Raw genomic sequence first — 23,271 nt, forward strand, 5'->3', positions numbered from 1 at the left:
ACACCTTAAGGATTTCGAAACAACCTTCGATACTCATATTTCCGAAAGAACCGATCCCGGTTGCCGAGTCTCTTCTTTGTCATTCCGCTACAGATATTCTTACCAACTCATGATCAGTTTCACTCATTCGCTCTTAATTAGTTGACTTGCATGGTTAAAGCTACAAATTCATTTACTTATTTGCTAAATGTCTCAAAACGAAATTGTGAGTTATATATACCACGACAACTCGGGTTACGGGTGTCACTGCAGAACCTTTCATAAATACTTTGTCAGAAATTCATACTCGATGTTTGTGCTACAACAAACTGAGTTGTAACACATAGTTTCTACAAATAGCTAAATATTGTTCTCGAGTATACTAAACAGGACGAACTAACAAGGGTCGAGAAAATTAAATTAAAGTTGACAGGTATTTGTGTGAAATTTTAAGTTTGGAGAATATGTAATTTGATATGAGGTGATAAATTGGTATTTATATAGAATTCAAATAAAGTCGTTGTGCAACTTAAGTTGGGTCGCGCCGTTGGCGTCTTTACTTCAACCGTGTGACGTAACTTATATTGTTGACAGTTGAACTTCAGCCGCGCGGCTTAACAAGTACACGTCTTTTCTTCTGCTGCGATAGGCAAATCTTTAAATTTGAGGGTTTGCCCACCCGTTTTTCATGATTGTTAAGTCCATATTGGGAGTAAAATTGGCAAATTTAATTCCATAGGAACTGCCCTTAGAACTGGTCCTCTGTCTCTTGGCTCTGTGAATATGAGCCCCGCTCATAACCAACACTAGTTGGCTAAGATATGTAACAAAAATAAACGCACTTAGAGCATCTCCAAGAGAGGGTGGATCTATTTATTTTTAGTGACACGTAGGATTTTAGACCCCCATTTGGTATAAATCCATTTCCAATAGTAGGGTCCTAGAAGTTAGGAGGGACCAATTACTAAATATAAAGGTGTTCAAGAAAATGTTATCTACACCTCCGGTTGCACCTCCACGTCATGTTTTTAACCAATTTTCTTTTAATTCTAAGGGTTAAATTTCTTACTGTTGGAGATGATTTTTTAAATACGAGGTCTTATATTTACTCTATGTGTAGACCTATAAATAAAAGGACTAAATGAAAAATCCACGTAGGATTTCTTACACCTTCTGTTGGAGATGCTCTTATGCATCTGTTTGCTAATGTAATACAAGTCATTCCAAACTCTTTCCACACTCGCAATCGTTTGATATGTAAACCAAATCGCTGCCCCCATTACTGTCGTCATCACTGTCACCACTGGTTGTGGTGAAAGAAGAATGTCCCAAGGCTAAAATCTTTGTTCAATGTGAGTGAAGAATTCTGGTGTTAATAACACTATTTACATCCTACTGATACAAATATTTAGAAACGGCCCTATTACATGAGCTAATTACAATTCTCACATTTTCCGCTGCTTGATGCCCATGGTACTATTGATACAACCAAAGCGAAATTCATACTTATCCGCATTCATTAAGAACCGAGTATTCCTTGATGCCCATGGTATTGATAAAACCGAAGTGAAATTCGAACTTTTCTGCATTCTGTCCAAACTGAGTTTTCATCTAATGATGAGCCGAATCACTAAATGATGCAGCATATCAGGGTTCTAACATATCCGACGACTCGATGATGAGACGAATCATTAAATCATTGGAGACTGAGACACAATATCGTATAATTAGATTGGCAACGAGACTTAAAATTTCTGAACAGGTATTTTTATGCAAAAATGTCACATAACATCAGACAATTAGACAAACAAAATCAGTTCCACCTCTTCACCACCAAATGATATCAGGACAATCCTACAGCTTAGCACAGTGGATACAAGTAAATGGACTACTGAGAATTAGAGGAGAAACACACATCAAAATTTAGATAGAATCAGCGGTATTTATTACAGTGCATCAAACCATCAGCCCCCATGATCACCTTCTTCATAAAAATGAAGAGATGAAATCTAGTATGCCACTTGGAAAGTACAGATATCAAAGAGTAACAAATTGGTTTTCACAGCTACAGTGAAAGAAACATACAGATAACAAACTAAAAAACTAACTAACCTCACATTTATGACCAAAAGAGCTTCCTAGACGAAGTCAGCTCCCAATACTTTTTGTTGATGTTTTAGAAATAAATTAGTAAAAGAAAAAACAAAGGTAAACAGATTCGGGGACTTTCGGGAACAATAATATAGGCTTAGAGAGTATTACTGTCAACAATAGCCTCGAGGATCTTTTTCTCCATATCAGTTTCGTCAATCCACACAGAACTCTGCTTGCGCAGTTCTTTCACCTTTTCAAGCTTCTTTTCCTCTCTCGCTCTCTCTTTCAGTCTCCAGCTCTCAAAATTTTGAGCTCGCTCTTTCATCTGTAAAAAGATCATGTCATTCCAAGAATATTCAGGCAGATAAATAACAAAGTTACTTGGAGAGGAAAAATAAAGAAACACGGGCAATGTTGAATCCAGTTGCCTTTTTAAGGGAAGGTGGGTTTGATTTCATAATACGCCCAGCCAGCAGCAACGACCAAGGAATCCTGTCTTTGTTAAATTACTAATTTATATAAATACTACTGTATACAAATCCATTACCACTTATCTCTCCTTCACCCACTTGGGTATGTAAGTTCATGTCATTTATTTCTACCCTAGTATGGGTAAACTAGCTCAAAGACCCAGAGCAATAACATGGAAAAAAAATTTCTGAACTAAAATAAACTAGAACTGTGAAGACAAAGTTCACAATCCCGATGAAGGAGCTCCACCGTATGAGATGAAGATTGCATAGTACTTTCTAGAGGATACGAAAGTACAAACGAAGATCACTACTTTTTGAGAAGAAGACTATGCGTAGCTTCATATAAATCATTCTAATACACTTACCTAAATTTTCAGCTCCGAATATTAGTAATCTGATATAAACTGGGTAACGGGTGCTGTGTAAACAAGTAATCTGATATACAGCTATTCAGCGTATAAGCGTGTAAGAAACCATGTCGATTTCTAAGTAATCCAAACCAGATTAGCTGAATACTTCCCCAATACTGTTCTTCATTTCCATGTACAAATGTCAAAAAAATGTGGATGAATAAGTAAGTTTGCAGTTCTGCCACAACCTCAAAAGCATTATCTAAGTTTACACAGCACCCATTACCCAATTCCTATACATGTCATGGCTACACGAAGATAATACACGGATATACCAATTCACATCAAAAGGTTTTCAATTCTGTATAAGATTGCTATAAATTTGTGTTGTTCACCCTATTGAAACTAGGGTTTCACAGTACATAAAATAGAGAAAAAGTGTATTGCATAGGATCACTTACTAGGGTTTGACGAAATTCCTCTTCAAAAACCTGTCTCTCAGCAGCTCTAGCTTTAGATATTGCAGCTTTAGCAGCTTTGCGCTCTTGTTTAGCAATACGAATTGCTTCCTTTTTAGCTTCATCTTTAAGTTGTTTCTCTTGTCTTTGTAATTCCATTTCATTGAAATAATCTTTTCTTAGTTCTCTAACTTGTTTTGCATAATCTCTTCTTAATAGCCCTAATTTCGCTTGTGCCTCTTTTGGGTCTTTTGGTGCCTTCCAACTTCCTAAAAAATTACAAGGTTCTGAGTATTCTTGTTCATGTTTATGATGAGAAGAAGAAGAAGGTTTTGTTGTTAGTAATGAAGGAGATGATGAGGATGCAGTGGTTTCAAATCGGAGGAAGGTTTTGAGACAATGGGATGGGGATGAATGGGGAATGGAACGGAAGATCTGACAAGAAGAAGATGCCGCCATTGATGAATGTTTAGAAAGAGTAACTGTGTTTGATCCAAAATGGTGGAAATGGGGCTTCTGTATTTCTTTTGTTTGTAGGGAAATAGCATGTGAATGGGCTTTTTCAGTCAGGACTCGGGTACTATTACAAGCCCTGTTTAGATGTGAACTTGTATCGGTTGGAGTAAGTCATCTAAAACCGAACGTCCTCATTTAAGGGTGTGATTGCGAACATTATGCCCTTGGATAATATTCAAGCTGAATTAGCACACTTTTTAATTGTTTGTTAAGAAACTAGGATTCCTTTTTCTTCTCAGAAATCAAGTGATTAAACTAAGAGCTTGTTTGTTTGCAGCTGACTCGGTGTCTGGGTCTGAGTCAATCCCTGACTCGCGCCGAGTCAGCAGTCAGACTGTTTGTTTTGTAAATTTAGCAACCCCTGACTCGACATCTGAGTCGAACCTAACCCCTGACTCGGGCCCTAGGGAGTCAGGCATTGAAATGCTGCTGAGTAGGTGGTTCAAAACCCTGACTCACTGAAATTGACGAAAATGCCCTCACGTTTTAGATCAAAAAAACTCATTTCCTTTCTCATTTTCTTCGTTCATTCCGTCGGAAGCAGAGATGGGTGATGAGGAGGCAAACCCTAGATCTATTCTCAACTGATATCTTCTTCACCTCTCTCAACAAATCGAGTAATTTCTATCTCAATCATCACTCTCGTCTCATCTTTCCATCTCTTTCAAATCATTTAAAAGCTTCTTTTAGAAGGTTTTATGTTTTTTACTCTCTCTCTCTTTCATGTCTTCTCGATCTGCTCTGAAGAAGAGTTTCTGTTCTGAAGAAATCCAACCAGGTAATAGGTTTAGATTATAATCAATTGTTCTTTGTTCTGTGTATATCTTTGTTTTAGAATATGTTTGCTATGGATTTCATTTTGAATTTATATTGCAGCTGAAAGCATCAATCTGGGTTTTTAGGTCATCTGTGAGATTCAGAAGCATCGATCTGATAATCAGGTAATAAGGTCATCTTTTTGTTCTGATTTTATGATTTGGGTCCAAATTTTTCGATTTAGGGTTTGTGAGATTTAGGGTATCAAATTATTTTTGTTCGATTTCTACATTTGGGTTTTCTTTCTGGGGTTTCAAAACAGCGATGAATTGGGTTTGTTCTAGGTGACGCTTCAGAGTTTTATCATAGCCATAATTGGGCCTTCAGTAGCACTTGTGATTTCATGGACAACAACAATGAGGGCAGTTATACAATTGATTATGATAGAACATGGGTCTTTCCTGTTTATAGCTAGGATACTAGACCATACAACTAGGGATTTCATTTTGTTTTTCCTTTTTACAGTTAAGAAATCTCTAGGTAACTGTAATGATAACAACCCTTATTGAAATTATAAGTACTTTCTAAATCTTTCTGAATCTTTCATTGCTATGTTTATTGTGCATTTTGTGACTTACTTTAGTCCTAGGCTCTTAGCCTTATAGGAAATATATTTGATTACAATTAGTAAGAACCATCTTCAGTTAAAACCCAAACAAAACTAATCAGCAAAAACCATTTGAGCTTGTGAAAATTTTTAATCTGACAGGGCTGTAAACTGCATGTCAATATTTTCTGTAATTATAGTTTATACCATAATCATGAGAGGAGCAGCGAATACGCAGACTGAAAATACAGAGCAAATCCACGTCATGTCAATATTTTCTGTAAACTGCATGTCAATATTGTCAAAAGTTAGCACCCTCTTTTTGTTTCAAATTACCCACGTCTTGTATTTGTTTTACTTTATTCTAGTTCTCTATGGAGAAAAAGGAAGATGAGAAAGCAAATAAGATAACTTTTAGGAGCGTCCCAGAATTTAGAGGGCTATTTATTGAACAGTGTTTGGCACAAGCTACTGAGTATGGATTTTCTGGAACTTCTTTGAAGCAAACTTCGTGGGGAAATTTGTGCAAGTTCTTTTCTGAGAAGTATGACTGCACCATCACACAAAAAAAGTTGAGAAACCACTGGGATTACTTGCGAACCCAATATGTCACTTGGTCCCGTCTCTTAGCTAGAACCGGACATGGGTATAACGCGGAGACGAACACATTTGATTGGAGCGAAGAGCAATGGGTTGAATTAGACAAGGTAAGAGACTATTTCAGTTTTGTTTGGACTTTATGATTGAATTAAATTTATGCTTCTAATAATGGTAATTGACATTGTTGTTTCCAATTGTGTGATGATGAAAATTCTTGAATATTTAACGTGTCTTACGAATTTACCTGTTCATGTGTGTTTTATGTACTTTATGTCTTACGGTCACTAATTATCATGGTGATAATTGATTTCAGATCATTTTAATTGTTATTTTTTCATCTTTTATTTTTTTAATGTTCTAATTAGTTCATAGTTGGTTTATCTGAACTCATAGATGGGTTTCTTTATGCTTTGTATCACCTAATATTCATCAACGTGATCCAAAATCAGTGTTTCCTATTGTAGTGCTTCTTCTCTGTATTTTTTAAGATCTCATTCTTGGTGACTAACGATGAGGTAAATTCGTGTACCCATGTTTGACCATGTTTTTCTAATTCCATAGTCATTTCAGCTGATAATTAAGGTTTAAACTTACCGGAAACACTTCCTAACTAGAATCATAGACAGCTTCCAATGAAATATGAGGTGAGCTATATAGTATGGTCATTGTTGGTCGATTCAGATGACTTTGGTACTACTGTATTACATTGGTAATATGGTGATTTTCTTATCTTGTGACAGTTTAATATGGTCATTTGTTCTTTTATTTGTACAATGAGCTGAGAAACACAGACTGCGCTATAATGTAAGATCTTTGAACAGGTGTGATATTTATATCAGATATATAAGCATGTGAATGTACAACCTATTGAGAATGAGTAAGGTTCTATTGGGTCAACAATGTCTTTCTTCACTATTTGCTCTTAGTTTCTTTAGATTTTCTATTATATGTTCACCATTTTATGAAACAAGTTTCTATATATTATGTTCACCATATGTCTATACGGTAGTGTAGTAGCTGGATAGATGTACACACAAGATCCTAAACTTCAAGAAAGAGAAAGAATGTTGAGCCCTTTAAGCTGGAATGCAGGATTGCTCACAAGATCATAATCATAATATAACCTCAATACAAAACCAAAAGTCCTTGTTAAATGTTTCCATAACCTTAATGAACCGTAATGTTCTGTTTGGTGCATCTAATTATAACTTTGATTGTATAAACAGCTGAACATATTTATTAATTTTTACTTTCTAATTGATGCAGACAATCAAAAACGCTAGTCAATTCAAGAACAAGGGGCTGGAAGATGCAGAGAAGTTGCAGAATTTATTTGATGGGAAATTCTCCACTGGAGCTAATAGAGATACGCCTGGAAGAGTGGAACCGCCTTGTTCAGCTGGAACTTCTATAACTGCAGGGGTTTCAAATAATGGATCTGAATCTCGTACAAGTCATGGAAAAGAAAACAATCATGAGGATGACAACGAGGTTGATTCTAGTCTCAATGCAAAGGGGAGTGGCAGGAAAAGGAAGAAGGAAATGGAGGAAGAATCAAGTGATCTATTAACTGAGAAAGTTTGTTCTATTGTAACATCGATGGAGACTCATCTTCAACATAAGAAACTTGCTCTAGAAAAGGATAGCGCAGCCGAATTCATGAAAGCTTTGGATAATTTACTTGAGACTGATTGCATCACAATGGATGAGTATTTGAGCATAACTCTAAAAGCTTCAGAGATGCCTGGTTGGCAGAAATTGTTTGTCAGTTTGAAAAGCGATGAGCGTCGTGTTGCCTTTGTACACAAACTTTTAAAAGAACGTTGAGAAATCTTGAATACTCATCCACTGAGATGTTGAGAAATTAGGAAATAGTTAGAGATGTTAGGGTTGCAAAACATTCGTGTTTGTTACTTACGTACTCGATTTTTATTTTATGTTGAATGTTGAATGAGTATTTATTGAAGTTAATGGATGAATCAGTATTATTTGTGCTTATTTGTGCTTAATGAGTGAATGTTGAATGAATGAATACGTATTTTCTTATTGGTTACATTGAATTGCTTGCTGGTTATTTTCTTATTTATGCTTTTAACCTTTTTCTTTCATTTCATTGCAGATTGAAAGGCTACACTTGCTTCAAAGGTTACAGGGGTGACCCTTATGTCAGTCCTGGATGCATAGGTATGTGATTTCAAATAATGGGTCATGAAACAAAATCGTTAGTTTTCTTACTGTCATTTGTTGGATGTCCTTAGATTTCACTACGAAGTTGGATTTCCAATTTTGCTGAATAGATAAAACTGAAACATTGTTAATTCAACTTAACAGAGTGTGGGGATGAAAAATATGGGACCTGTTCTTGTCCAAAGGGCAGTCATCAAATCGATGGGCTAGGCTGCAGCGATATCCAGCATTATTTTCTTATACTCGCTCTCTCTATTTGTGAGTCTTCGTCTAGGTTTCTATTCAATTATTGTTTTGTTGGTGTAGATTCATGTGCAAGTAGATGATTCATGCGACGCTTTTGTTTGTTTAGCGAGTTTTGTGTTATTTAATTTGCTTCATTTTGTGACTCTGGTGTTGATTTAAGGTATTATGAATGATTTTGTAGGATTTGATTACTTAGGTTTTTGATGGATTTCAGTTCTGTAGTAGGAAGATTTTGCTTATTTTTGATTTTATTTTTTGTTATTTGTAGTTGCATTGATGTTTCATAGAGTGATTTTGCAGATCTTGTTGAAGTGTTCATGCAACACTACTTCTATTTTGATGAGTTAATGATTATTGTTTGGGTTTATGAGGTAGTTAGGGTTTAAGAAAATATTTTGATGAGTTAATGATTATTGTTTGGGTTTATGAGGTAGTTAGGGTTTGTATTGAAATTGATTTTCTTTCATCTACTTGGTCTTTTCAGGAAAATGAAAACGCTATTATCTCAACTAGTAGTTTTATGCTTGTTAGTGAAGAAACTTAAGAAGGCTAAACGGCGTGTACGCCCAAAGTACAAGAAGTCAATTTTAACGGGAAAGGCTTTCACCCAAGACCTGTTAGATGGAAATCCGAGGAATATGTACAACCTATTGAGAATGAGTAAGGTTCCTTTTACCCTATTATGCAATGAGTTCCGAGCCAAAGGACTTTTAGAGGATAGTAAATATATAGAAGTAGAGGAGAAGATGGCAATGTTCTTATATACAATTGGGCACAACTGTAGGAATCGTGTAATTTTGTATCACTTTCAACATTCGGGTGAAACGGTTAGTAAGTATTTTCATGAAGTGTTGGCTGCTATGAAGATTTGGTCTGCTGAAGTTTTAGTTCCTCCGTCTAATGTATTTGACAAGCCAGCTATAACTAAAAGGCATAAACGTCTCAGAGAAGGTGCTTTTAAAGGTGATGTTGGTGCATTGGATGGCACTCTAATTAGTGCGAGCATTCCAGTCGAGAAGCAAATACCGTATAGAGGAAGGGGAAGAGGAGAATGTACCCAAAACGTGCTTGCGATATGTGATTGGGATATGTACTTTTTGTATGTAGTGGTTGGATGGGAAGGCACTGCTCATGACTCGAGAGTGTTGACCGAGGCAGTGCGTGATCCATATTTCAAGTTTCCTTTACCTCCACCAGGTAATATCTCTATTTTAAGTCCCATTTTTCTGCATTGGGTTTGTTTTCTTTACTCAATTTTATTTAGATTCTTGTGCACTGCGTTCTTATATACCGAACTCTACTTAGGAATTAGGATATATATGCTCTACTCTGTTTTTGCTCGCCTAAACTTTCTGTCATGCTGGCGTCCTCGCGTCTCATGCCTTATGACTTGTCCTCAGTTAGCCCCACTTGCGCCAAAAGCTATATATACTGTATGTGAGATCTCCCGTATGAATCCAGCATTTGCTTCTTCATCTTCTTCTATTTTTCTCTTTTCTTTTTTTTTTAAAGTTTTTGACGGTCCCTCGTGTTAATCACTGTAGTAACTTATGGTCATCAGTAGGTTCTTAGTTTACACCTAATTATTTTATTAAGGTAACATATTAAAGCGTGAGACAGTAGTCATAGTAGTGATTAGCTCTGTGCCTACCCTCCTTAATAGCAGAGAGGCGCCCGGTTTCTTTGTCAGATGAGGATGTGATTAGAGTTTGGACTAGCATATATGTTACATCTTGCTGCAGTTTCATCAGCATGACTTCATAATGTTTTTGTTGAAAATTTGCAGACAAATACTATCTATGTGATGCTGCGTACTCTCATACACAAGGGTTTATGTGTCCGTATCGCAACATAAGGTATTGGATAGGTGATTACCGAAGAGTTCCTCCAACGGCAAAAGAGGAGAAGTTTAATCAAGCCCATGCTCGATTGAGGAATGTGATTGAGAGAGCATTCGGGGTATTGAAAGTAAGATTTCCCGTCTTAAGTAAAATGCCTTCTTACTCATTTGAGACTCAAAGAGATATCGTTATTGCTTGCATGTCAATACATAACTTTCTACGTCGTAATGCATTGGATGATTGGCTATTTAAAGAATATGAGAATGAGACATTTGATATGAATGAGACACAGGTGGAAGTCGAAGTGGAAGCGGAAACGGAAGAAAATGCACCTCGTCTATTTGGACGACAAGAACAGATATATATGAACAACTTACGTGATGAGATAGCTAGTCTCCTTTAGATTTTGTTTCTTCTTTTATGTTTGTAGGACTTTAATCTTTAGATTTTATTGTTTTATGATGTTTAATATGTTTAATTCCATCAAAAAAGGGAAGTTGTTTAGACTGGAATGGAACAATTTGTGATGTTTCAGTAGTGATAAATGTTATGGTTTGAAATGTGCACAAGGGCATTTTCTGTCCAAAAAAATCCAGTCAGCTGAGTCAGGTCTGACTCACAAAACAAACATATTTTCTGACTCAGACCTTAGTGAGTCAGATCCAGATGAGTCAGGTAATTTCACTCAGATCCAGACGACTCAGATCCAGATGACTCAGATGAGTCAGCTGCAAACAAACAAGGTGTAACTGTGCTAGAAAATCTGACTTAACCATGGTCACCGAGTTATCAGATGCCTAATGTTGTATCCTGAGGCAATACAGTTGCAGTGGTAGAAAATCTCTCGCTATATTCTCTTGAAGAAAAAATTATTTATGTCAGAAGAATTACAGTAACAATGAAAAGAAATGACAAATCCAAATAACACTAAAAGCCTGTGTAAAGAATGTTGGGTATCAAACATTACAACGATTCCCCAATCAATTAATTTTTACATGCCTACAATCTTTAATTGGGTTTAGAACAAAGAAAATGCAACACCATGTAAACAACATTTTCATTTAAAGAAATAAAGAAAGATGTGGTTTACATGATAGGAAATTCGTCGTGCGCTTCTTGCCATCTTTGCCATCAACCAAATCGCCTCTCAAGGAAGATCTGTCCTAGCTTCGTATATAATGCCCGTTGCTCCTCATAACTAAGATTTCTCAATATCTACATCATCAGTGTGAACCACAATCAGATATATACTTGATCCGCCCAGTACAAGACCAACCAGATAACATCAGTGTATACATAAAAGTATAGCGTAAACTATATGAAGAGTAATACCCACCTGATCCAAGATAACCTCAACGGAGTAACTCTGGGGTATGACAAAGGATTGGTGATAGATATATACAAACACAGCCATTACCATCTGCAAAACATGTCACGTTTTAATAGAGTTGAATCTGTAAATACACTATTGGAAAAGAACCATGAACCAAAACTGAAAACGTTTAAGAGATTCTGGCTCCAAGAGATCGATTAGGAAACGATACTTATAGACAATTTACCTGGCAATCCATCCTATCAGTAATACCACCATGTCCAGGGATACTATCACCAAAATCCTGTTACGATTCAAGTAAACACCAATGTTTATGAAGCTTATCAGGAATATTGCATATATTTGTCATTTACATGAATGGTTAACGAGGATGACCTTGAGTTTAAAAGCTCTTTTGAAACCACTGGCAAAAAAGCCTCCAAAAGGTGCTATGATTGATGCAAATAGACCAAGACATAGCGCATGCCATTGTACAGGCAAAACCGACACCTCTTTCAATGGAAACTGCAAAGGATAAATAAAATTGTATATATATAATAGAAAAATAAATAGGTGAAGATATTGAACTCTTTAACTCACCCATTCAGGAAGCCATCCTGCCAAAGAAAAAATCTCAGGTTTATATAGGTAGCCAGGGTCACAGTAAAGCCAACCAGTTGATAAATCCTGCATATTGTCAACACGCATTGGAGAAATAAACATCACGGTGTATATTCTTCAAGAAACAATAACAATCTATGAAAGAATTACCTCCCTAGGACATGTAAGCCATTGGTAACGTCCCATAACATTTGCCAACTGCACAATACACCAAATATTCATATTTCCATGATGATTAACAGTGAAAGGACACAAAAATCTACAATGCGCTTCAAGGACATCGAGAACTCTGGAATTAAGATTCCCACCTATCGGAGTTTGTCATGTTTAAGCTAAAGAACCGACAATTGTATTGTGTATCGGCAATCTGGCAGGAATGTTTCTCAAGTACACAGAACTCAACATGTTTTGACAATGGAATAACACCATAGGCAAAAGAACAGATGATTCTCACCATAAATGCAGATAGCATGGTCGTAACAGACGCTCCAATGAAACCCTCCCAAGTTTTCTTCGGAGACAACTTGATCAAGGGTGTTTTCCCGAAGAAAAAACCAAAGAAGTAGGCAGCAATATCATTGATGGCAACAAGTGACACTGGCAAAAGAAACCTGCACTGAACCTAATGAGTGTCAGGAGGAAAAAGAGTAATAAGTGCAAAGATTAGTATGCTCATTGGGTAACCCCTATCACTTGTAAGATGCCCAGGATCATATAAGGAGGAACAGTCTACTATCTAACACAACATATGTAATACTGATACGCCACGTTACAAGTAACACATTTAAGAATACTGACTAGAATATGAGAGATAAAGAAATGCAAGAAAGAGGAAAGAGTGTCGGATCATAGGAAAATTTTGGTAAATTTACATGATCAGATCAAATAACACATCAAGATGATGACATAAGTTGGGAGTGCTAGTCTAATGGGAAAATATCGCAAAGACATCTGGTGAGTTTTCAAGAGATCTCACCAGAAAATTCCTTCAAAAATACTCGCAACAGTGAAAGCGGACTGAGTGAACACAACAATTAGAATCATATGTGTCCATGCATACTGGCCAAACTGATACTTGTACATCTTCTTCTTCAACGTAAGAATGAACCACATAAATCCTGAGAAAGATACAGATAGAAAAAGAAAATAAGAAGTAGAAAAAGGAGACTATTGAAAGACCAAATTGTATGCATAAAATAATACATAATTACCGAGTTACTGATTTGTTAGTATAAACTACCACGTTTGAACACTCATGCACGAGATAATTTGACGCCACGTTTGATAGCATGTATTTATAAATATATATAAATACAAGTAAGCAAGGACATACTAACCAATTATGTATAAGAAATAACAAATGGCCATTTGATATTTAATGAGACCGCTCACAAGCTGGTACAAAACTTTATCAGATGTCACAGTGTTGACGAGCTGCTGACTGAGAATGCGACCATATACAAACAGCACTGCCATGAAGAAAAAATGCCTGCAAACAGGATAACAGGAGATACATGATAATAATGTCTATGCAAATCATAAAATACAGCATGCATTAAGGGAGTGAGTTGCGCAACGAAGACCCAAGACAAAATCCCTTCCACTTGAAGACTACAAGAATAAAGTCAAGTGCTATGCTCACCAGTTTAATAGCCAAAACCCAGGAAGGTGACTATCTTCATGAGCTTTCCTGAGTAGACTGAATAGCTCCTTTGCCATAAAGATTTGGATCACAACAACCATGGCCCAAATATAGAGATGACCCATGTAGATAATAAGCGCAAACCCTCCAATCATCCACAGAGATGAATATGCACGAATCAACATCGACTTGTATTTGTTTTGATCATTAACAAGTAAATTACCCCCATTTACTTTACTTGTCTCGAAAGGAGCCTGTCACCAGATAAATAATATATATATACAACTTAATCAAATTTAAAGTGCCAGCATACACAACTCCTCCAGCATGTAACAATGTAAATTTGTCTAATTCGAAATAAAATGAGGTTGTTTCAATCAATGCCAAACTTGTTTCTATTAAAAACGAATTCATATGTTGGCAAAAGAGATCCTCAAAACAATCTAAAGGAAATATTACTCACCTCTTGTGAGCGTCTACGCTGTCGTACTCTCCCAGCAGAAGGAGTTGATGGAGCACTGGAACTCTGATCCTTTTGCATTTTTCTTATATTTATTTCTAACTGCAAATAACAAAATTTCTCAGAGAAAGGGTGCTTAAAAATCAAGTAATAATAACTGCAAGTACCTAATTTGATCAACATATTAAATGCCCAAAGTAGTTCTTTCAAGTACATTTGACATGACTTCGTAATAATAAACCTAAAGATACCACGCTTATTATTTCTGCAGTAACCATAAGGCAACCTGATAATTTTATAGCGAGCATGTTCATATATTCCATGTTTATACAACAACCAGTAATGAACAATATATATGTTACTAAATATGACGAAAAACCAAATTTCTTGAAGGAAAAATACTGAATTGACATTCCCAGTTCACTTACAATCTTGTGGCACAAGCTGATCAACAAAGGAAAATAGGATGGCTACAGCTCCCTCAGCGTCAATACTGTAATTTGAAGTGTCCTATAAATAGACCACAAGTCAATTCAATTGGTTCAGAAGACAAGATCAATCCCCTGAAATACATTCATATGATATATCTTACATAAAATCATCCCTCAGATAATACTAACTAAAATCTTCAATCGTCAATGTTAACATTCGTAAATCTCAGTGTTGATGAAAAAAAAAAAACCTCACCTGGGAAACCCATCTGAACCAACAAAGAATCGCCTGGTTTTCTGGAATCAATCCCAGATATAGACAGAGAAAAAAAAAACAGATTCTAAACGTTGGGTATCTTCTTAATTTCTAAGATAAATTAGGAAGAAGAAACTGGAGTTATTAGGGCACACTCTTGCTGTCGATCACTCGGTGTATGAAAACTTTGTCCCCCTTTTTCTTTATTTCCTGTTGGGACTTGTGCGTTTCTGTTATGCTCCTCCTTTAGAAGGGAAAAGACACTTGATACGTGTAGCGTTCTGCCCTTTTCAAAGAAGAAACTATCGAAACGTGTTTTATTTCGATTGGAATGGGGTGATAAAAAGGTTGGTAACCTGAAAGGTGTCCAGATCATGTTGGCTGGCTGATCACGAACTCACGATCACCGCCGGATCCGAACCCCTAATCTATAACGTGTGAACTCGACCCCTAGCCAACGGAACTCGACCCCTAGCATGCTGGACCCTTGAACCCTGAACTCCAAAGGTGGAATTCTTGCCAAAGAGGGGAAGGAAGACCTGTCCCCGTTGAAGTAAGAGTCAATTGATACTTTGGTACTATCTTGCTGAGAAGTATAAAAATTAGGTTTAATTGAAGACCTGTCCCTTCGAATTTAAAAATTAGGTTTAACTAGTTAATTAGCTGGAAATCCTAATAAATTCGTTATCGGGATTGAATTTATCAACAATGACAAAACTGATTTATACATTCAACATTATATTAGTATAAATTCTGGTATATGCGATTAATAACATTCTTCCCTGTTCAAAGAAATGATATTAGTAGTAGCTGGAGCCAACAAAACAAATAGCATGAGCACTTTTTTCACAAAGTTCTGCTTAATAAATCATGTAATTCAGATTTTGTTTATTATGAAATTCAAAAACATCCTTAATTAACTATACCAATTTGATTTTCCATAATTAAATGGGTTTCCTTTATTAATTTGTAACACGATTTCCTTAATTAAATGGTAAGCAAAAAAGTTTTCATGTTTTTTTTCAACTATTTTGATGCAAGTGTCGTCCATCTTAACGATGCTAGTAATGTAAAGTTAAGTTTTGGCGTAAACCTGGTGTAACAAAATAATTTGTACTCAAATTCTGACATAAGTATTGTTCACCTACTTTTTTGTCTACACCGCTACTAACGAACAGTTAAGTATTTGATGTAACCAAATTATAATTATTACAACCAATAGGGTTATGCCAGGTGTCCTGACCATAGCTTCTGCATTAGAGAAGGCCTATATCGGCCTACAAGAATCGAGGATTTCATCACCGTTTAGTGTGAGAGTTTTATTTGTCAAGGCCTTTAAGTGGAAAGATTAATCAGAGAACTAATAGACAGAGAAATTGGATAACTACGTCTGGGCGGAAAATCATGTCGCCATGTGGAAGCATCATAGAGCACAAATACGAGAGAGTCGAGTTCGTGATAAAGACTGAAACTCTTTTTGGAAACCTTTTTCCCTCTTTCGAGATATCTATTTATTGGGCGAAATTAAGACACGTGGAAAACACTGACGGAGATCTACGACTAAGTTTGAAATGGGTAGTTGAGCATTTAATGAAGCAACAGAACGGCCAGATCATGAGTCTGATTAAACAGGTAGCGAAAGACCAGACGACGTGATACATAATGATAGTGACAACTTCAGCGACTAAGGGTGGGAGAATTGACTAACGAAGACAACCACCAGCGAAGTTGAATCCCTCTGCAAGTTATCTACAGTAGAAAGCCTCTCCGAGAAGACCAGCGAGCTAAGTGAGCTGTCTTCCACTAGTAAATTTTTCCTATAAAAGGAACTGCAAATAGTGTAAGAGAGGTTGAGTTTTTTAGGGTTCATAAGCAGGCTCGGAGAAAGAGCTACTGAGATTATTCCTGTAACACTGAGGGCTAGTAATCATCTTCCATCCATAGTGAAATCACCCTCGTGGACGTAGGTTTTAACACAGTACTACGTAAATCGCATTTGTCTTGATACTTTGCTTGCTTACTTACAAATCTAAACCATATGACTTAAATACTTGTATGATATTTGTTTTTGTAGTTTTACTGTTGTTCTTTGGGTTTTCCTGCAGCTACATTTTTACGCTACAAACATGGAGAGAGTAAAGAATTTATCCTACCTAAGCTTGTGGTTGTTCAACGAAAAGGTTTATATCTTGAATTCTTTGGAGGATATTTACTTAAAGTTAGTTGATTTTTAGGTTTTCTTTGAAAAAAGTCACAAATCCGAGTTTCAAAGACCTAGTCTCTAGAAAAAGAAAAAGAAAATTTGAGCGCAAGTTCATATTTTAGTCTTTTAAAAAGTTAAGGTTTGAACTCGGATTTGAAGTTCTAAAAGAAACATAGAAAACGAAACTTTGTGTTTTGATTGATTACTTCTATACTTATATGCATAAGAGAGTTTTAAATATTCAAAAACTTCGAAACCTTCATCAAGGAGTATAAATCTGTTAAGCAGGTGCATTATTTTCTATTTTTAGTAAATTTGCATAAATATAGGCTTTAATCTTTCAACCATCATCTATTAAGTAAGTAATCATTAGCTTTAGATATTTTTTAGAGATATTTTGTCGGATCTGTCTAAGTGAAGTGCCAGATATAAGTTTTAGGGTATCATTACATCATTATTAGTATTGGGTCCGTGGTTGGAAATTGAGACGATACACCATCTGTGAATTCAGCGAAACTCATCTATACATTGTGCAGGGAATTTGAGCAGCAAAGATGGTATCACAGGTAGGCAAAAGCGATAAAGGGATAACATCAAAGGTAGGCGATAACAAGAAGAGGTTAAATGGAAAAGACATGCGGTGAGGAAGCCAGTACAGACGAGAACTAGTGGGCCAAATAGTGGACGACTAGGTAATTATGGGGGAAACCTGACAATCGAAACAGTGATAGGTGGTGAGAAAACGGGGGTACAACAACCAAACCTAGTATTTCTCTTAGCAACCTGTATGGACTAACTCCAATATACTTTCAAGAGAATCAACTAGACTCAATCTTAATAAAGTACATCAAAGAGTTATAATATCTCGATCTCTCGATTTAATCCTTACTCAAGCAAATAGAAATTTGCGAGTCCGATTAAATATAAGAGAGATACTTGGATGGTACCAAAGACCAATGTCCAAGTGTCAATCAATGTAAATCAACAACCAGAGGTCGGATATTCTAATTGATTGAACTAACTCACAACCTGTGATATTTCAATTACATAAAAAAATATAATGTGGAAAAGATATAACACAGACACCAGAATGTTGTTAACGAGGAAACCGATAATCCAGAAAAACCCCGGGACCTAGTCCAGATTGAACACACACTGTATTAAGCCGCTACAGACACTAGACTACTACAAAGTAACTTCGGTCTGGACTATAGTTGAACCCCAATCAATCTCACACTGATCCAAGGTACGGTTATTCTCCCTACGTCTCTGATCCCAACAAGATACTACGTACTTGATTCCCTTAGTTGATATCACCCACAACTAAGAGTTGCTACGACCCAAAGTCGAAGACTTTAATAAACAAATTTTTATCACACAGAAAAGTCTACGGTAATAGATAAATTTGTCTCCCACAGAAATACCTACGAGTTTTCTTTCGTCTTTTGATAAATCAAGATGAACAGGAACCAATTAATAAACCAGACTTATATTCCCGAAGAACAGCTTAGTATTATCAATCACCTCACAATAATCTTAATCGACGCGGCGAAAGAAGATATTGTGGAATCACAAACGATGAGACGAAGATGTTTGTGATTAATTTTATATCTTGCCTATCGGAGATATCAATCTCAAGCAAATCTTTGCGATTGTACTCGTACGATAGAATATGCAAGATTGGATCACACAACTACGAGAAAGTAGTATCGACCTGACTTCACAATCCCAATGAAGTCTTTAAGTCGTTAACCTGGTTTTCAAGAAGAAACCTAAGGTTAAAGGAGAATCGACTCTAGCTAATACAACTAGTATCACAGAGGAGGTGTGGGGATTAGGTTTCCCAGTTGCTAGAGTTCTCCCTTATATAGTCTTTCAAATCAGGGTTTGCAATCAATGTTAGCTTGGTAACAAAGCATTCAATATTCACCGTTAGATGAAAACCTGATTAGATTCAGGCTAATATCTTCCAAACGTTGGATCGAAAACTTATCTTGTTACACACAAATGAAATGCACGATTTTAGGTTTGTGTAACCGTACCCAAACATGTACATTCGTTGGTTCAACAATAGTTAACCAAATGGTTAGCCATATGAGTACTTTCATATCAACCATATTCTTCTTCACCATAACTAGTTCAAATGATTCAAATGAACTAGTTAGAGAGTTGTTCAATTGCTTAGATCTTATAGAAGTATACAAGACACAATCGAAGCAAAAACGATTTGATTCACTCGAATCGATTCATGAAATTTATAGCCACGGTTTGCAAACATGCATTCCTTAGTTTATAAAAATATAAGTTCACAAATAATCGTCTTTAGAAATAACCAACTCAAGTACGCGAACTAAGTTCGCGGACTTAAGTTCCCGGAAGGAGTTCACAAACTCCAACGGATTTTTTCGGGATGAGAACCTCCGCCAGTTCGCGGACTGAGTTCGCGGACTGAGTTCACGGCTCTTATTCCGGTTTTCGTGATCAACAAAGTACGCATACTTTGGTTCAAGGAATAAGGACTTATACATATATGTGTTACCACACAATGCTTATATCCAACATTGGTTATATATTCTAAACTCTCGTTTCAATCATTGAAATATTCTTGAGGACGTTATATAGTTGTTATTCACAAACCATTTTTCGTCAAAGCCATTTTCAAAGTGATTGAAAGATAACATGACTTTCGTCACTAGGTAAAGATGAACTTGGCCAAAGCGAAAACTTACCAACACATATTTCGAGAAATATATAAGCGAGATAAACTCGGCTCGAAATAGCAAATGTGTGTAATCAAAGTCTATATAGCAAAACGACTTTTGTCTCAAGATAGGAGATAGAGTAGATATACTTTTGAGTGATAGATAAGTTCAAGTCTCCACATACCTTTTAGTCGATGAATTTCCACCAGTTCCTTGAGTAGTTATTCGTATTGTATGATGATCTCCATGAAGTTATTGAGCTCAACTACACTTTCTATCCTAGTCTGAGACTTAGCTATAGTAGACTAGAAATCAAGACTTATAGTTTTAATCACTAACATTGACAAACATGCTTGAGATAGCAACGCATGCGAGTTCGACCGAGTAGTGCTCTAAAAATCTCCCCCTTTGTCAATTTTAGTGGCAAAACTATTAATACATATGGAATACAAAAATAAATAAATAAACTTTTGTAGCTCCTATTCCACATGCCTAATCTTCAACATTACTCGAAATCTTCGTTACTTCCAAGTACTCCAATGATTCCAAAGGTTGTAAGTTCAGCATCATCGTTGTTGAAAATCCGTAGCTATAACAATGAGAAAACATAATTCTCGATCATTGTTATCCAGTGTCATAGTATCATTATGCAGCATCAAAGTTCAATTGTATCACAACTTCGACAAAAATACTATGGTGATATGTATAATTCCCCTCTTAGTCAATACTCCATCTCACATGGAAACCACTCCCCCTTACATAATGATCCGAAAACCATATGTATTTGTAATGTGAACCACATATTAATTCTCCCCCTTTGTATCAATAAAATTGGCAAAGGTACAAGAACGGGATCCTAATGAAAATTTCCATAGAGCCATTTCATGACCAAAAGTAAGCACATATCAACTTATTTAGATGCAATCATATAGCCGAAGCTAGATGCTTTCATCAAGGAGTTTATAAAGATACAAGATAACCCCTATAATATTCCACAACCGCACTCCCCACAAAGATTTGGCAATTAAACACAAGTTAAATTAAGAACTCTCCCTCATAATATGTCATTCTCGAAAGAACAACAAGAGCGACCTTAATTTCAAGAGAAAAGAAGGATTTCTTTGGACATAACAAATCACATACGAATATGAATTTGAATCCAAATAATACTCAATTAAATTAACCACAAGAAACCCATGATTAATTCAATTGGAATACACAAGTAAATTACCACAAGAGTGTGATCAATTTAATTGGTCATGCTTAACATAAGTGAACTTACGGAGCCTCACAGTATATACATAAAATATGGATAAGGGAAGATCAATACTGCGGAATAGACAAGGATTCATTCTATTTTCCATCACCATTTACATAATTACATACAATATACATAATCCTCGTAAACAAAAGTTCATCCTATATTCCATCAATAATGACATAATAGGCTTCAAACTTTTGTGATGTCAAAAGCTCATTCATTCTTTTATCAATACATACATATCAACTTACGAAGGACATAACTTTTGACAAGGTATGGGACAATCAAAGTTCACGGATGCAAACACACATATCCCATAACATATTGCAATATATAAAACCATAAAGATTAATACTCCAAAAAATCATCTTCCAAACAATTTTAGAATTTAAACAATTAAACCTAAAAACATGAAGATGAAAACGTTGGGCATATCTATGTGTAATCACAATAATGGCTATTACAAACTCTAGTTATTCTTCTAAATAAAACAAGAAAAGAAGATTTACTAGATGTTAAGACCATTGAATAATTCTTTATCATCCCCGAACTCCTTGTCATCTACAGCCATTGGGATATAAGGTTCATGAAGATAGGAGTTAATATCAATGAACATTCTTGACTGATGTTGAACCAGGTCCTTCTGAATCTCATGAGTCTTAAAAACGAAAGCCTTTATTTGTTGAATCTCCTTTCGCATCTCCTTCATCACTTCAAGAACGTCAGAGAACTTCTGAGAATTTGAAGGAACGACTATTGGCTTCCTCACATTCCTTCTTTTTCTTTTCAAAGTAGGAGACAACAGATATTTCTCTTTTTCCTTCATGATCGATGGCTTGACAATCATATTAACATCTTTTCCGTCAGAAGACATGATGCTTGGAGTATCCATAACAGTATGGGTTCGTGAGAGGAAATCACAATAACTCAACAAGTAGTCTTAAGATAAAAGAAGTTACAGAGAAGGAAAAAGGAATGTAGGGTTACGCAACCTTTTAACAGGTTCGTGGACGAACAATTCTGAACCCTGGAGAGAGTAGAATTGTTGAAAATGACCCTCCTTTATTGATAGACAGGGAATCAAAATAAAAACAAAACTAAGAAAAGAAGAAACCAAACTTTTCCTAAAGTCTGAGAGGTACACAATCTTGTCTCTTTTTCAGGCACATGAGACAAGATAAATCAACACAATCAAGTTGTGTTGCTGTGAACAACAATTTGTCCACCATGTTCCTCTTGAGAGGAATCCACAGATCTCTGTCTATCAAAACGATTTGACCATATTTTCTTTTCTAATGGTCTTGTTTTGTCTTTGAAAACTAACTTCTTAGACGAAGATAAAATCTTACATACCTCAGCGATCTTCTGAGCAAGTTTAAGCTTATTTGCTAATCGATTTTCTCTTCGTTGAAGTTTGTTGACATGCCTTAATTTGTGTTTATACTTGTAACACTTTGATAGTTCATGACCCTTTAAAGAACAATATGAGCACGTCAATCTTGGATAAAAATCAGGTATCTGAGATGTGCAAGCTTCTAGAAACATAGTAGAACCTGAAACAGAGTTTCCAATGAAGGGGTCAATTTTTTCTTCCAGATTGGTTGAGTTTTCTTCTGAAAGAATATCAAGATTGATGTATGTATTGCTACAATTAACAAAATCAATATTTTCACCAAGAAGTGCAACGCTTGATTTATCGTCTTCATTATAATCATAATTGTCTGACATTTCATCAAGGGTTGCAGCAAGACCTTTGTTCCCAGTGTATTTCTTTCGATTTGGACACTCATTTGCAAAATGACCAAAACCTTTACACTTAAAGCACTAAGGCATATCCTCGTCATCAGTTTCATCAATATCCCTATTTTTAGGAGGAACACGATCATGAGGTTTAATTAATGACTTAGGTTTGTCTCTTGAAAACCGTTTACTTATCTTAAATAGAAGATCTTTAAACTGTCTTGTGATCATAGAGACTGATTTGTCAAGATCTTCATCTGATAAATCAGTCTCAAAAAGATCATCCTCAGAGACATAAACACTTTTACTTTTGTCAAGTAATTTAGTGTTCTTTTGTGATTTGAAATCAAGATCCTTTCTGATCTTGGATGTGTGCTCATGATCAAAGATCTTTAGCTTTCCAACCAACGTGTTTCTGGAAAGAGCAACAAGGTTATTTCCTTCAACGATGGCATGCTTCTTAGAATTGTATCTAGATGGAAGTTGTTAGAGCATTGCTCGGTCGAACTCGCATGCGTTTCTATCTCAAGCATGTT

At 35.9% G+C, this 23,271-nt stretch overlaps 4 protein-coding genes across 6 annotated transcripts; 2 read left to right on the forward strand and 2 right to left on the reverse strand.

Annotated features, from left to right (window-relative positions):
* Window positions 1–1,877: 1,877 nt before the first annotated feature.
* LOC113288070 lies at window positions 1,878–3,868 on the reverse strand. Its single transcript, XM_026537012.1, has 2 exons — window positions 3,358–3,868; window positions 1,878–2,398 (listed from the first exon to the last, which is right to left on the reverse strand). Exons 1-2 carry the CDS (start codon window positions 3,811–3,813, stop codon window positions 2,228–2,230), a joined length of 627 nt encoding a protein of 208 aa, XP_026392797.1. The 5' UTR covers window positions 3,814–3,868; the 3' UTR covers window positions 1,878–2,227.
* A 496-nt stretch (window positions 3,869–4,364) lies between these two features.
* LOC113285779 (L10-interacting MYB domain-containing protein-like) lies at window positions 4,365–7,831 on the forward strand. Of its 2 annotated transcripts, XM_026534545.1 has the most exons (5): window positions 4,365–4,487; window positions 4,618–4,648; window positions 4,747–4,811; window positions 5,602–5,940; window positions 7,100–7,831. In XM_026534545.1, exons 4-5 carry the CDS (start codon window positions 5,608–5,610, stop codon window positions 7,658–7,660), a joined length of 894 nt encoding a protein of 297 aa, XP_026390330.1. In that variant the 5' UTR covers window positions 4,365–4,487; window positions 4,618–4,648; window positions 4,747–4,811; window positions 5,602–5,607; the 3' UTR covers window positions 7,661–7,831. The 2 variants fall into 2 exon arrangements, 1 of the variants encoding a protein (XP_026390330.1); XR_003328937.1 differs by lacking the exons at window positions 5,602–5,940; window positions 7,100–7,831 and adding an exon at window positions 4,971–5,176 and having other exon boundaries at window positions 4,373–4,648.
* A 1,424-nt stretch (window positions 7,832–9,255) lies between these two features.
* LOC113285781 lies at window positions 9,256–10,612 on the forward strand. The gene is made up of 3 exons (XM_026534546.1): window positions 9,256–9,463; window positions 10,053–10,234; window positions 10,400–10,612. Exons 1-3 carry the CDS (start codon window positions 9,355–9,357, stop codon window positions 10,508–10,510), a joined length of 402 nt encoding a protein of 133 aa, XP_026390331.1. The 5' UTR covers window positions 9,256–9,354; the 3' UTR covers window positions 10,511–10,612.
* Window positions 10,613–10,937: 325 nt separating this feature from the next.
* LOC113288071 (phosphatidate cytidylyltransferase 1-like) lies at window positions 10,938–15,079 on the reverse strand. 2 transcript variants are annotated; one of them, XM_026537013.1, is made up of 13 exons: window positions 14,830–15,079; window positions 14,571–14,652; window positions 14,146–14,244; window positions 13,683–13,936; window positions 13,378–13,529; window positions 13,017–13,158; window positions 12,495–12,651; window positions 12,191–12,238; window positions 12,020–12,106; window positions 11,816–11,944; window positions 11,667–11,723; window positions 11,444–11,527; window positions 10,938–11,322 (listed from the first exon to the last, which is right to left on the reverse strand). In XM_026537013.1, exons 3-13 carry the CDS (start codon window positions 14,221–14,223, stop codon window positions 11,239–11,241), a joined length of 1,272 nt encoding a protein of 423 aa, XP_026392798.1. In that variant the 5' UTR covers window positions 14,224–14,244; window positions 14,571–14,652; window positions 14,830–15,079; the 3' UTR covers window positions 10,938–11,238. The 2 variants fall into 2 exon arrangements, with proteins under 2 accessions (XP_026392798.1, XP_026392799.1); XM_026537014.1 differs by having other exon boundaries at window positions 14,571–14,705.
* Window positions 15,080–23,271: the final 8,192 nt, after the last annotated feature.

Source organism: Papaver somniferum, chromosome 6 (genome assembly GCF_003573695.1).
Source record: "Papaver somniferum cultivar HN1 chromosome 6, ASM357369v1, whole genome shotgun sequence".
NCBI classification, from domain to species: Eukaryota; Viridiplantae; Streptophyta; class Magnoliopsida; order Ranunculales; family Papaveraceae; genus Papaver; species Papaver somniferum.

Bases quoted from the DNA above. Each gene is read 5' to 3' on its own strand.
- LOC113288070 (XM_026537012.1), bottom strand. From the start codon at position 3,813: ATGGCGGCATCTTCTTCTTGTCAGATCTTCCGTTCCATTCCCCATTCA. The intron at 2,399-3,357 runs GTAAGTGATCCT...ATCTTTTTACAG, and splicing joins AGGAATTTCGTCAAACCCTA to ATGAAAGAGCGAGCTCAAAA.
- LOC113285779 (XM_026534545.1), top strand. From the start codon at position 5,608: ATGGAGAAAAAGGAAGATGAGAAAGCAAATAAGATAACTTTTAGGAGC. The intron at 5,941-7,099 runs GTAAGAGACTAT...TAATTGATGCAG, and splicing joins AATGGGTTGAATTAGACAAG to ACAATCAAAAACGCTAGTCA.
- LOC113285781 (XM_026534546.1), top strand. From the start codon at position 9,355: ATGTACTTTTTGTATGTAGTGGTTGGATGGGAAGGCACTGCTCATGAC. The intron at 9,464-10,052 runs GTAATATCTCTA...GAAAATTTGCAG, and splicing joins GTTTCCTTTACCTCCACCAG to ACAAATACTATCTATGTGAT. The intron at 10,235-10,399 runs GTAAGATTTCCC...AATGAGACACAG, and splicing joins GAGCATTCGGGGTATTGAAA to GTGGAAGTCGAAGTGGAAGC.
- LOC113288071 (XM_026537013.1), bottom strand. From the start codon at position 14,223: ATGCAAAAGGATCAGAGTTCCAGTGCTCCATCAACTCCTTCTGCTGGG. The intron at 12,239-12,494 runs GTGAGAATCATC...TGTATTGTGCAG, and splicing joins CCATGCTATCTGCATTTATG to TTGGCAAATGTTATGGGACG. The intron at 11,945-12,019 runs GTGAGTTAAAGA...TATCCTTTGCAG, and splicing joins CAGGATGGCTTCCTGAATGG to TTTCCATTGAAAGAGGTGTC.